The sequence below is a fragment of the Alternaria metachromatica genome, assembly GCF_023757995.1.
Source record: "Alternaria metachromatica strain BMP 0045 chromosome Unknown scaffold_42, whole genome shotgun sequence".
Lineage (NCBI taxonomy): Eukaryota > Fungi > Ascomycota > Dothideomycetes > Pleosporales > Pleosporaceae > Alternaria > Alternaria metachromatica.
The window spans coordinates 52,858-65,409 of record NW_026055533.1 but is presented as its reverse complement, the minus strand read 5'-3'; the positions used below and the strand labels follow the sequence as shown (position 1 = coordinate 65,409).

Genomic DNA, 12,552 nt, shown 5'->3' with positions numbered 1-12,552 from the left:
AACAATTTACATGCCCTGCTATCGATCTTGAGGTATGGAAGTCGCCCACCTTCGCCTCACCGCTATGTCACCAAGGTCTATTCTCAAGAAGATTGGAGAAGGAAGAGAGATTTTCTTGTAGCTCAGTTCCCCGAATCTACCATGGAAGACGGATACTTGCATCATATAGGCTATTGTTCGACTAAAGGTGACCTAAGCTATTTCGATCAAACAGATATACAGGCTTACTCACATGTGCGAACCACAAATTGGCTCGCCGGTACAAGTATCGAGAATGTGCAACCTGTCACGGGATCTTCCATTATCGACAGCAGCACCTCATACGGTTACCTTGTTGTCCGTCATAAAATTCCTACAACGACCAACCACATTTTTGAATTTTTGGCCGGCTTCATGGACGCGGCATGTCAGGAGACCAGCCTGAGGTACGATCCTATAAAGAAAGATTGGTACGTGGAGCAAGAGGGGTTCCGCCAGCAGATGGAACCAGACTGCATCATGAATATGTTCAAGAGTATGAAATCGATGGTAACGGAGACGGAAGCGAGATTGCTGGTCGTTTCATCTCTTGCGCGATGCACGGTATGGAAAGATTCTGTACTCGCAGATGAACCTAACCCTGCGTCTGTTCCGCTTCCCAAGCCTTCCTCACGAGCAACATCCCAACGACCTTCGTCTTCATAGAGCTCCATAAGTTTCTTTTGAAGTCCTCATATCGGGTTTCCACTATACACTCCGATCGACACCCGGCACTGCTCCAACCGCACAAGTAGATGGAAGCTCGCCGAACGACGCCATAACTCAGAGAATGGCCGATCACCAGCGTCCATAGTACAATATATACCAAGACCAATCGTTTCCGAAACCGTCTCGGCATAATGAAGTCCAATTTACCGGTACTGCAAATGCGGAAGCATCTGGGGTTCAGTCAGCTCCCACGGCAAGCACATCTACAGCTAGCGCCCTCCTTCGAGCCGTACAAGTACAGGAACACAGGCGTGAGCGCGCGGCGCATTCCGGTCTCGAAATATCAGGCTATCACTCTTGCAGAAAGACCGGTAGCTAGCGGCGTTGAAGGGCCGGAAACGGAAGAAACTTCGCGAACTCTGGCGTAGACGGCGGAAGCTTCGAAGGATGAGTCGAAGCAGTGATGAATTCTTACAATACAATGTCTCATTACACCTATTTCTGACTTGAGAAAGCAACAGATACGCTGAACAATTGAATCCCCGCGATGCTGTATTTGAAAGAGTTAACTACCGGAATCTCAAAAGCACTGCTTGGCTCTAGTGCCGACTGCTACCGAAGCTTGTTTCGGGGTTTAGTCCATGTGCATCATTATATTCGAAAATGTAAATGAATGCTCAACACTATGCGTATTTCTTTATCGAGTATGTCATATACTGTATGAGGATATCAATTCTACGTAGGCGGTACCTATAGGCATTCAGCCATTCTTTTGTGACTTCAGACACGCACACAACCCATACAAGGGGAACGCGAAACAGTTTTGCAGCCCATACCAAGCTAGAAGCATGCAGATTAGGTGATCTGACGTCGAAGTAGGCTCCTTGGTGTCTACTCAATTCTTTCCAACAACACCCTCAGCCAGCTGCCATACCCGGGCGAGCACCTCCTCCGTCACCTTGCTTCCAAGCCAAGCGCGCGCCTTTTCAACAACCAACTCCCAAGTGTCCTCCTCACCCTGCATCTTCTTCTCCAGAAACAAGACTACGATTGCAGTAGCCAGAAGCTGCTCGGAGTTTGGCTCGTTGAGTTGAGCATTAGCCAGGCTAGCGGCGTCGCGGTCGAGCTTCATCTCATCGAACGGAAGCTTATCGATAGCTTCCCATGACCCTTCAAAGGACTGCCGTGCTATGAGGCGCTGGAGGAGGGTGCCGGTCTCTTCCTGCACTTTCTGCCTTTGTGGCGGAGAGAAGGAGGGACCCATGGCCGACCGACTCGACCGTTTCGACGAACCAAACCGACCCCTTGGTTCTAATACTTGCGCGGGAGACAACGTACGCAGCGCTGACGGTTGGCCAGGATGAGCCATGGGTGCTGCACTGGCCTTTTCGAAACATCCAAAACCCATGTCTTCGTCTGAGCCGGCGTCATCCAATAGTGCAGTGCCATCAGGTATCCTTCTAGCTCGGAATTGCCCGCCTTGTCCACCTCCTCCGCCTCGCCCGCCTCGCCCGCCGCCAGTACGACCAAAGGGACCGCTGCCGTAGCCTCCACGGAACATAGGGTAAGGTCCAGACCTCGCCGACGCGGATGCAGGTCCACTGGCAAATCGTGTATCGCCACCATACGAAGTGGTAACCGGTGATCTGCATGCTTGACCATGCTCCAGGACTTCCCAGTCACCGTCATCCGCTAGATCACTCCGTTTGATTGTCGATTCCAGAGCTTTTTGGCGCTTTTCGGCGATTTCGGTCTCGTTAGACTCTACGGCTACAAATGAACAGAACTTCCCTCCGACCTGGAACTCGACTCCAAGACGGACAGCCTCACGTCTCTGAAGCAACAGATACTGAGAGCCATATTTCTTCCTGAGCAAGACGTCAGTATCGCCAACGGTAGCCTCAGACAGCCATCCATGACCCTCTTCGAGCTCCTGTGTTGCTTTGCGGGCAGCCAGCTGGTGAATCATCTCGTCGGCCTCTTTGCGTACTTCGACCGGGATGTCGAGCTCTAATGGGCCTTGCGGTGAGGTGCCCTTGAGAACAACACTCTTTGGTCGCAAATGTGATGACTCTGGAGACATGAGGAGATAGACACATGTGCGGTTGAACGGGAAGAGCGCTGGTATTTCGTGGGGTGTCTGCAAAAGCGTTGGGCGCTTTAGCTCTGGTAGACCAGCAAAGATGTCCTTTGACTCGCCGTCCTTTGGATGCTCTTCCACTACGTCCGGATTATAGAGGGAGATGGGCTTCGCGTCGGCGTCTGGGGCTTTCGTTTGCTTTTCGTCGTTATCGTTGTCCAGGTGAAGGTTAATACGAAGGTTGTCGGCAACAGACTCGACGCTGTCATCTTCGTATTTGACTTCGAGACGGTAATCCTGGATATGAGGAGTGAGTGCACCCTTCAGCATGCGAACAATCTTGCTATCAAGCTTTTCGTTATCTGCAACCATCTGAGCGAAGCCTCTTCCGGCCCTCGCGACGCCTTCAATGAGCGCACTAGACACACCTCCACCTATACCGATAGGAAAGACACGGACGTTGCCATTCTTTGTGTTCTTGGAGATGTAATCGAACAGCTGGTCTTGAGCCCAAATGTCGCCATCGGTAAGTAGCATGAGCTCGGTAGGAAGTTCGGTGTTACGAGCTTCGAAACAGGCCTTCACCGCTGTGAGTGTCTCGGTCCCGCCAAAATTGGCCCCGAACGCTTCTGCATGTCGAATAGCCTCCTCCAGTGTATCTTGGCCATACAACTGACTCTGTTTCCAAAGAAAGGAGTGGCTGCTACCGAATGAGCAGATGTTGAACATGCAGCCAATAGGGATTGACTTCAAGAAGACCTTGAGTGCCGACACCAGCGTGGGGATCTGATCGCCCATGCTACCCGATCGATCCGCAATGAAGATGATCTCGGGCTTTTGCGACTTGAGGTTGAACTTCGGTACCAGTGTGGTCATCAAGGCTCGCTGATTGGGGAGCGTTGTGTGGGTCTCCAGGATCGCCTGAGGTACGCCGACGTCTTTTGCAACCACCTGTAATACGAAGTCCTTGTCTAGACCTGTAGTACCTAGGGAAAGCGTGGCTGAACCTTGCGAGAGCAAGGCTTCCTCATCTATGGTACTTGTTGAAAGCGATCCAAGCGTTACTTCGATGGGATGTGATGGCGAGATGACCTTCTTGATGGGAACACCTTCTGCCATCCTGACATCCACGGTAATGGAGATACCCTTCGAATCAATCTCGGCCGATGTCTCTTGCAGCTTTCCGGGATAGGATCCGTAACGGGGCGAGATAGACGCAGGGATGGTAAGACGAATTCCATCGACTTCGGCATCGTGCTTCAGCTCTTGGATGTATTTGATGGACACATGCACAGATGCGCCTCCGGGAACGTTGCTGATAGCAGTTGAGAAGACATCCGCCGCCTCATCTAGTCGTTCGAGGAGCGCTGCGGTTTCGCCTTTCTCCTTGGCCTTTTCGTAGGTCTTCTTGGCTTCGTTCTTCTCCTTGACTAGGCCGTAGATGGTACGCTCGCCGATTTGGCAGAAGAACTCGACAACGCTGACGCCGTCGAACAACGGAAAGGCATATCGAATCTCATCCAATGACTCCTGAGACCGGTTCACGAATGTCTGCGTCAAGGTAGTGCGGGCGGCCGTGGAGATAATCGTCGTGTGTGCGTCGACCTTAATTTGGGGGAGGTATGTTCGCTCCCGCGTTCCGGGATGGGAGATGTAACAACCGCACACGTGGCGCATCGTTGCTGTTCTTGTTATGGGATTGATGAGTTAAAAGGTAAAGTTGTTGGGGTCTCTCAAGAAACAGCGCGCACGCTCCTGATATACTTGACCGGCCGGCTGCTGCCTGTTACAACCTTGGGTGGGGAAGTTCCTACCGCTGAGGTATGATAGGTCCCCAATGGTCGTGCCAAACTTCGAGCCCATGAGTCACAAACTGCGGGGGTCGTGCAAAAGGGTCCGGATTATGGTGTTGAGAACCCCGTAACTCGTTTGAAGCTGTTCCCATTGACGAGCCCTTCTCTTTTGGTAAGTACGTTACAGTCAGTACTTGTTTTATTCGACCATTCGAGGTTTTCAAAGCTCGTAGAATAAGTCGCATCCCACACTCTGACGGCTACATGCCGCGTAACATCGTTGAGTTGTTAGTTTGTGCTGCGTTGCAGCCTCCACGGCTACCTGAACCAGGTAGTCAGGTATCTTAGATTCTGGGGCGGCCCGGCGCTACCATCAAGCAACGCGAGAGATGGCTGGAACAATGACTCCTACACAGCGCGCGAAGATGAACGCGACCGCATTTTGTGATGTCGCGCGTGTGTGTTGACGGAGGAGAAAGACGCCGAAGTGTCGCGTCGCCCGATTTCTCAGACACCAACTGTGTCATGACGTCAGGCATCATCGCACACTTTTGAAACCTCGCGTCTGGCCGCAATGATATATACGTCGCCCATTATTTTTTCTGGTACTATTCCTCCAGCAATAATACCTCGCCAGCATAAACGCGCAAGATGGAAATCCCTGGGTACGACGCGCTGGTGTATTACGCCACACCACCCAACAGCTACATCGGCACCACCATCTTCCTCTCCTACATCGTCGCAGCACTTTACGCGACCATCAAGATCAGCTACTCGCTCTACGCTCAATACACAGCCATATACAACACTTCTAGCCCGTCAAAGGATGAGAAGCTCAATGCAGCAAAGGCGGCGCGAGCGCGCCACGTCAAGATCTACGCGTTCCTCGCTTCGATCAGCTTCGCGACGTTGTCCTACCACATGCTCATGTTCCTGATCACGCACTATCTGGAATGGAGCGGGGATAAGAGTAGAAGCTTCAGTAATGTCAGCGCGGAAAAGGTGAAGAGATGGATGTTAGAATCGACTTTATTCCAAGATTTCGCGCAGGATCTGGTTAAAGATGCGCCGAACGCGGTGTGGACGCAGGCAGCGATTCTGGCGACGTGGTTTTGGAACATCTACATGGCGCAGAAGGGTAGGCATTTCTCGATACACTCGCGTGGAGAGGGTACTAATGTATACATAGCGAGAACGCGCAGATACGACACGTCGATGGTGCGCACGTATATCCTGCTCGGCCAGATCCTACCCATTTCCTTTACAGTTTCGCTATTCCTGATCCAACTCCATCTCTCTTCACCAGATATTGCACTCGCGAATGGAGCACCTAAACCCGATGTCACGTCCAAACGTCGCAAGCCGATAGCAACACTGCAAATCCCGAACATTCTTCTCAACGCGGCTCTACTCGCACTTCCAGCTCTACAATCCAACTCAGTCTTCAGCGGTCTACTTCTCGTAACTCGCGCCGTTTTGTTACTTCCCCACTTTTCGGCTATGAGCTTGAGGGATGCGGATGTTGTTAAATGTATTACCGTGTCTGGTGGATTTGCGGTTGCGAATGCGGCGATGATGAGGAAGGATCTCACGCCTGGCAGCGTTGTGGGGTCTTTAGTAAACGGCGGGTACGCAGTGAAAGCTCTGGGATGGGATGCAGTATTGGGTCTGATAGTGTATGTTGTGTTGGGGTGGGGCGGAGGGGTCTGAATACACGACCGGTTGCCTTATAGCTATCGATCAAGTGCCGCATTCATGCTAAGAAATACCTGATATAGGCAAAGCCCTACACAGGTTTGTAGACTACATCAAGATTTAAAACATGCAAAGTAGGTGAGCTGAAGCTGATGTAGGCTCTACGGTGTTCAATTCCTTCCTACTTTGACGCGGAAAGGTGAATCATAGGTTCCCTGCTGCATTATGCGGTGCCATGTTCAACTTTGCTTGGCGCATCGTTACCCCTTCCCTTCCTGTACCAACCCACTCTCGCACCTTCTGATGCCAAATGCTGAACCAATGGTGCTGTAGCTTCCTCCAGAAGCGGGAGAACGTCATCGTATATGAAGTGGACGATGAATCCCACCTTCATTCCCTTGAGGTGTTTGAGATGACGAAGGTACCACAAGGGTTCAAGCTGCTTGGCGTATTGAGCTTGAGTCTTGGTGCCACAGTCGAATTTAAGCTCGATTTGGATGCGGCGTATATGCTCCTTCGGGTCGCAACTAGTGATGAGGACGTCGTAGTTCAGTGTAGACTTGAGCTCGTGCATCACTGCCACCCGAAGCAGTTTGGTGCGGTATAAAGTCTCTGCTAACTCGATTCGGTAGGTCTCGTCGACGTGTTCGTACACTGCGAAATGTGGAATCTCAACGCCTTTGATGGTACATCTCCTGATACCGAGGTGCGTGGGGTTACTGGTGAACTCTGCAAGATTCCAGTCCGTGGGGTTGTTGACTATGAGCACCTGATGCTGACGGTTGATACACCGGCTCTCGAGGATGTACGTGTAGATGATATCGCGGAGTTCCCGAGGTAGCTGGTGCACCATTTTCGAGGTGAGCTCTGAGCACCAGCCTGGGCTGGCGTCGTCACATACGAGTCTCAAGAACCTGTTGTATGTTAGTTCTCTTCCTTATGGATGTATTGACTTGTATCTTACGACTGGTAGTGGACTCCTTTTGGGTACATTCGACGTTCCACATCGTTGCGCGACTCGGTGGCTGGCATCTTTGCTTCTGGAGCTTTTGTACTAGTTCACGTCGTTAGGTCCATATTCATGATGATACCAGCCGCTACAGTTTCTCCAAAACGGAGAAAATGTATGCATGACTGGGATCATCATCGGCGTTGCGCCGTGGAGTCGATATGCTGAGCATACTTTTTGCGCTTGTCGAGTAGAAGTGTTCTGCTTGTTTAGTAGGCTCAATCTCCTTCGTCACGGCAATTGTCAGTAGTCAGAGGTTCTGGTTTGCGGCAAAGGTGGACAAAAGCTCAACGACCGTCTGTGTGACAAAAGTCGTCAAGGGGGGTCAGTGCGTACCGAGCTGGCAGCTGTTTGCATCGTCTAGGCAACTAAGGCTTGAGGCACGTGTCCCTTCCGCGACAACTCTCCAGAGCGAATCGGAGGAGGAGAGTGGATGCCTTTTGTTGAGCACCATATAGAGCGGTCAATCTAATTGCTCAGACCGCCTTGTCGAGGCCGAGTACTGCGCGACATACGTGTAACGACTCGAGATAACTTTGCTCTTGGATGACAGACATTGCACGTACAGTGCGCTCCAATTCGTGACAATACTTCCTACGATGCGAGCAGTGACTTGAAGGCCTCGCTAATAGCCTTGAACTTGTCAGGTTGCGACAGCGCCCAGTCACACACCTTCTCAACACCCTCCAGATCCGCCCACATATGATCACTTGAAGTAGTCCCATTCAACACAACGACTCCTTGATCCATGACAAGAGCGTAAAGCGCGACGGGCAGTCCGACACCAACAGCTTGAGCCAACGCAGCGACCGGCTCGGATCTGATAAGAGAAGGGTTTCCGGTCAGAGTCCAGAAGGACTGGTACATAATGTTGTGTTCGCGGCAGAAGGCGCGTAACGATGCATCGTAGCGTGTCTGAGGGTAGAAACGGTTTTGGACAACGGCCGGCTTTATCGTGGCGTTCTCGAAGATGGCTTGGAGAATGGGAAGAGTAACGTTGGAGATGCCGAGGGAGCGGATCTTTTCGGGCACATAAGACTCTAGTAGTTTCCACGCTTGAAGTGTTTGGTCAATGGTAGGCAGTGGAGAGTGCAGAAGTAGACATTCAACGTATGAGACATTATCTGAGTCGTTGTATCGCAGATTCTTCAGCGAGGACGCGACGGATGTGTGTATTTGGGTGTCCAGCGGCGCGTCAGGGTTGTAGGGCATGTTGTTCAGATCTTGGCCGGCAGGCGTGGTATACTTTGTTTGTAACTGTGACGCATAAGCATCAACTACAATCGGTCTCCGTTAAACCTACATATAGCTGTTTGCGTTCAAGTGTACCCTCAGCAAATGCCTCACGAAGCGCTTCACCGACCAAAGGTTCCTGGTAATGCCGTGGTTGTGCAGCTGTGTCGACGCGACGAAAGCCCTGGGCTAGAGCTTCCTTGACTAGCCTCTTTGTTTGATCTTTCTTCCAAGCAGTACCGTAGATGAACGCAGCTTTGTCATCGTAGAGGCGCGATGCCTTTTGACCCGTCGAAGCAGATGCCATGTCGCGCGCGTTTGATAACAAGTAGCGGGATCTGGAGCAGGCAGCAGTCAAATTACGAATCGGTACAGGAGACAGATATCTGAGAATCATATCGTGTGTTACTGAACAAGCTAATGTAGTTGCCGTTTGCATGTCCACGTCAGAAGTGACGATGCAAGGTACCACGACGCTGACTAAGCCAGCAACGGTGACGCTTGCTATCTGACATGAGCCCCACCAATGTTCCGATCGGACCTCCATCATCCCGACCAGAAAGTGCTCGAAGTACCACGCTCAACACTCCTTTTCCTCCAAATAACTCACCTTCTGATCTCTGTACTCCAATTCGAACCTACATCGATCCTACAAATACAACCAACACCATGGTCCGACCAGACAAACCCCGCGACCCCATCGCCGGCCCCGAAACACCACAACCACCCTTCCCAATAAAGCTCCGAGGCCCCGTAGTAAAAGGCTTTGGACGCGGAAGCAAAGAGGTACGAACCGTATCGTCCTCTCAACCATCATCCCAAGCTAACAATACCAGCTAGGCATCCCCACCGCCAACATCCCCCTCTCCGGCCTAAGCATAGGCGGCCACGACGAACTCGAATCCGGCATCTACTACGGCTGGTGCACCCTCGACACAACCACAATCGCCCACTCCACCTCCTCTACCAGCGTCCCCAGCGCCACATCCGACACCTCCATCCCCTCTCAATCCTCCTCCCACGCCGTCCTCGACCTCGAATACTCCTCAGAAAAGCCCACGCCCTCCACAATCTACCCCACCGTCCTCTCCATCGGCTACAACCCGTACTACAAGAACAGCCAACGCAGCATCGAAATCCACATCTTACACAGCTTCGAGAAGGACTTTTATGGCGCGCAGCTTAGTCTGATGATATTGGGGTTTATACGGCCGGAGTACGATTATGTGAGTAAGGAAGCTTTGGTGGAGGATATTAGGGAGGATATTCGGGTTGCGCAGAGGAGTTTGGCGAGGGAGGGGTATGAGGTTTGGAAGAGGGATGAGTGGTTGAAGGGTGGGGAGGATGTTAAGGTGAATTGGAATCAGGAGGGGCAGAAGGATGGGGTGGGGATTGCGCAGATGATTAATTAGGGGGTGATGGAGGGGATGGAGTGAGGAGAAGGTCTCACGGTGCGCATGACGAGGAATGTTATGGATGAAACGGAACATTATTATCATACTGTTGTTCTAGCCGTGGAAAGCATTGGTATCGCGCCTTTGGTGGCAGCTCGTCTACTCCGTTTACGCCTTGATGTACGCCCTCGAACACCTAAACAAATAACAAGAAGTAGCATACCAAGCACTACCTTCCATGATGCGCACGTCTCGTGAGACGACTCTGGTATCCATGCATATGCGCCAACATTCCAAGCAAACCAGAACCATAAAAGCACTTTTTCACTGCCGCCATGACATGATCGTAGAAACTCGAAGTCCATCATCCGTACTCAGGCAATCCTTCGTTGGGAATGCAACAAGAGCTGCGTTCTTGTTCATACCTATCCCACTCACTGCAGGCCCTTGTCGAGAACAGGCATGACCTACACAATTATTAGCACTTGGCCTTACACGATACCAGGATTGAACTTACACTCATACAAACAAGCACAGGCATATCAAACATATCGCGCTTGATATGCCACCAGATCATACAATCAACCATACCATTCTTCGCGCCGAGCCGTTGCATAGCACTCTCGCCCTCCACCTTGACAAGCGGGTCGACCTTGACATCAGCACCGGCATTTGCATTCTTCATTTCCTGGATGCGATCCATGTCTGCCTTGGTCTGGTATCTGAGCATGTTGACGCGCTGAGAAGCGTAGCCGTGAGGGTCCTGGTAACACAGTTCGGAGAAGTGCTGGAGGAACTCAAGGGCGGACTTGGGGTCCATGAGCTCGATGATGTTGACGCTTGGTGTGGTCTCGGAGTCTTGCGCGGTGAGGTTGGGTGTGGTATTTTGGGTTGAGCCCGTGTCGCTTTCGCTTGTGTCGCGGTTTGTGCCCGTGTTGACGTTGAGGTTGGGCTCGTGGCCGAGGAGAACCTGGTCTTTCCAGCCCGTGAGAATGGTAAACTCCTTGTTGATACCGACAATCTCGCCTGAGCGACGACATATCAAGAAGGGTGTGCCGACCTCCGCAAAGTGATCTTGCAGTGTCATAACCTGACGCTGGAGACCCATTTCTTGATGGATCAAGTCGTCTCTGTTCAACTCTTCCCGCACTTGTAGCAATACAGGTCGGTAGTTTTGAAGGTACTGTTGTGCCTTAGCGACCCAAGGCCTCGAGTAGTTCTTGTCGATCAGCTGATAAAGCCTGTGATAGCCCTTGACGTAATCGTATGGCTTGGTAACCCCTTGGTATATGCTCTTGGTGTCCCGTTGTCGCTTGCGCACGCCATTAGAGTGTATCGGCTGGAGTGCCGTGGTCGAAGGTCTGGTTTCGTGTTGTGATCGACTAACAGCTGGCGAACGCTGCGCATGCGTTCGGTTTGTGTTGGCGAAGAACGCTGCGGTCGCCAGTGGGTTGTCACCCTCGAAGGTAGACGCGTCCGTAGAGGCTGGACTTGCTGTATGGCTAGCAGGCCCTTGGCCGATGACGAATGCGTGAGGACCGCTGAGGCTGTCGTTTCGAAGACTATGGTGATCATGGCCAGCGGTGTTTGGCGTGTGAACGTGCATGCTCCCTTGCCGCGAATGTGCGTCTTGCCATTCGCCTGCTGGGAGTCCGTTCGCATTGTATGCCATGGCGGTTGCCGCGTTGTTCTGGTCCGCGTAAGTTGAGGGCATCTGTGCGTTGTACATGTTCACAGCTCCGTTCATATTCATCATTGCGTTATCGTGAGGTGTGTCCACTGCGCCTGATGACATGTGACCTAGCATGCCAAATTCCAGCGCTCCGTAATGGTTTCCGAAATTGAGGCTCGAGATGTCGAAATTGAACAGTGCGGGGTCACTTGGGTCGAACAAAGGTCCAAACTGCTGCAATTGGCCCTGCTGGTTTTGAGACATGGGGTTTGGTGCGTTTTGTACTGGGCCGTGGTGTGTCTGGTTAAAGGGAGGTGATATTGGCGACTGCTGATTGCTGAAAGCGTGACCGTCTTGAGCCACAGGCATTTGTCCTGGTATCGAGTTGGGCGGGTAGAATGCCGCGGGCTGGGCTTGATTGTACATGTTGCTCTGTGGAGAGACCGAGACTGGTTGTGTGTCGTGACTCGGTATCGGTGTTGGGCGGTTGCCGTTCATATACGGGTAGTGGCCGCCCACACCAGGCATGAGCGCTCCATCTGGCGCATCGTGGAGGTACTTGGCCTTTTTGCGCACACCGTCCATGCAATGATCTTGGAGACCGCGCTTGATACAGCGATTGCATGGTCTCTCGTCGCCTAGAAGCTGTCAGTCCCGCCACTGAATGCAATGACTCACAATCAATACTCACCACATGTCAGATGGGCTCGCTGGCAGGCAAAGCACGCTCTCCGCGCCTTCTTCCTCCGCGGTCTTAGAGGGTCTTTTGCATTGGGCTTTCCATTGGTAGGCTTCTGGCTGGAATCGCCGTCGCCAGACTGGCGGTCTGTAGTCTGTTCAGCAGCCATGTCGTCGTCCAAGTCGCTCCTGTACTCGGGCGAAGGAGAGGCATCTTGGGCGTCTGGGGTGGTCATGATATCCCCTCTACTGGCGCAGGCACTCGGCCAAGCACGGACGGTCGCTGCGGTGGACGGAGGCGCTGGGGAGAG

The 12,552-nt window shown here is 52.2% G+C and overlaps 5 protein-coding genes across 5 annotated transcripts; 2 read left to right on the top strand and 3 right to left on the bottom strand.

Annotated features, from left to right (window-relative positions):
* Window positions 1–1,582: 1,582 nt before the first annotated feature.
* Window positions 1,583–4,444, bottom strand: J4E83_010195 (uncharacterized protein; the record flags this gene model as incomplete). The annotated part of the gene is made up of 1 exon (XM_049337077.1): window positions 1,583–4,444. The coding sequence occupies one exon, from the start codon at window positions 4,442–4,444 to the stop codon at window positions 1,583–1,585; it is 2,862 nt and encodes a 953-aa protein (XP_049183779.1).
* Window positions 4,445–5,211: 767 nt separating this feature from the next.
* On the top strand, window positions 5,212–6,270 carry J4E83_010194 (uncharacterized protein; the record flags this gene model as incomplete). Its single annotated transcript, XM_049337076.1, has 2 exons — window positions 5,212–5,698; window positions 5,750–6,270. The coding sequence occupies 2 exons, from the start codon at window positions 5,212–5,214 to the stop codon at window positions 6,268–6,270; spliced, it is 1,008 nt and encodes a 335-aa protein (XP_049183778.1).
* Window positions 6,271–6,478: 208 nt separating this feature from the next.
* On the bottom strand, window positions 6,479–7,108 carry J4E83_010193 (uncharacterized protein; the record flags this gene model as incomplete). The annotated part of the gene is made up of 1 exon (XM_049337075.1): window positions 6,479–7,108. The coding sequence occupies one exon, from the start codon at window positions 7,106–7,108 to the stop codon at window positions 6,479–6,481; it is 630 nt and encodes a 209-aa protein (XP_049183777.1).
* A 750-nt stretch (window positions 7,109–7,858) lies between these two features.
* Window positions 7,859–8,804, bottom strand: J4E83_010192 (uncharacterized protein; the record flags this gene model as incomplete). The annotated part of the gene is made up of 2 exons (XM_049337074.1): window positions 7,859–8,521; window positions 8,568–8,804. The coding sequence occupies 2 exons, from the start codon at window positions 8,802–8,804 to the stop codon at window positions 7,859–7,861; spliced, it is 900 nt and encodes a 299-aa protein (XP_049183776.1).
* A 362-nt stretch (window positions 8,805–9,166) lies between these two features.
* On the top strand, window positions 9,167–9,909 carry J4E83_010191 (uncharacterized protein; the record flags this gene model as incomplete). The annotated part of the gene is made up of 2 exons (XM_049337073.1): window positions 9,167–9,283; window positions 9,334–9,909. The coding sequence occupies 2 exons, from the start codon at window positions 9,167–9,169 to the stop codon at window positions 9,907–9,909; spliced, it is 693 nt and encodes a 230-aa protein (XP_049183775.1).
* Between the last annotated feature and the right edge of the window lie 2,643 nt (window positions 9,910–12,552).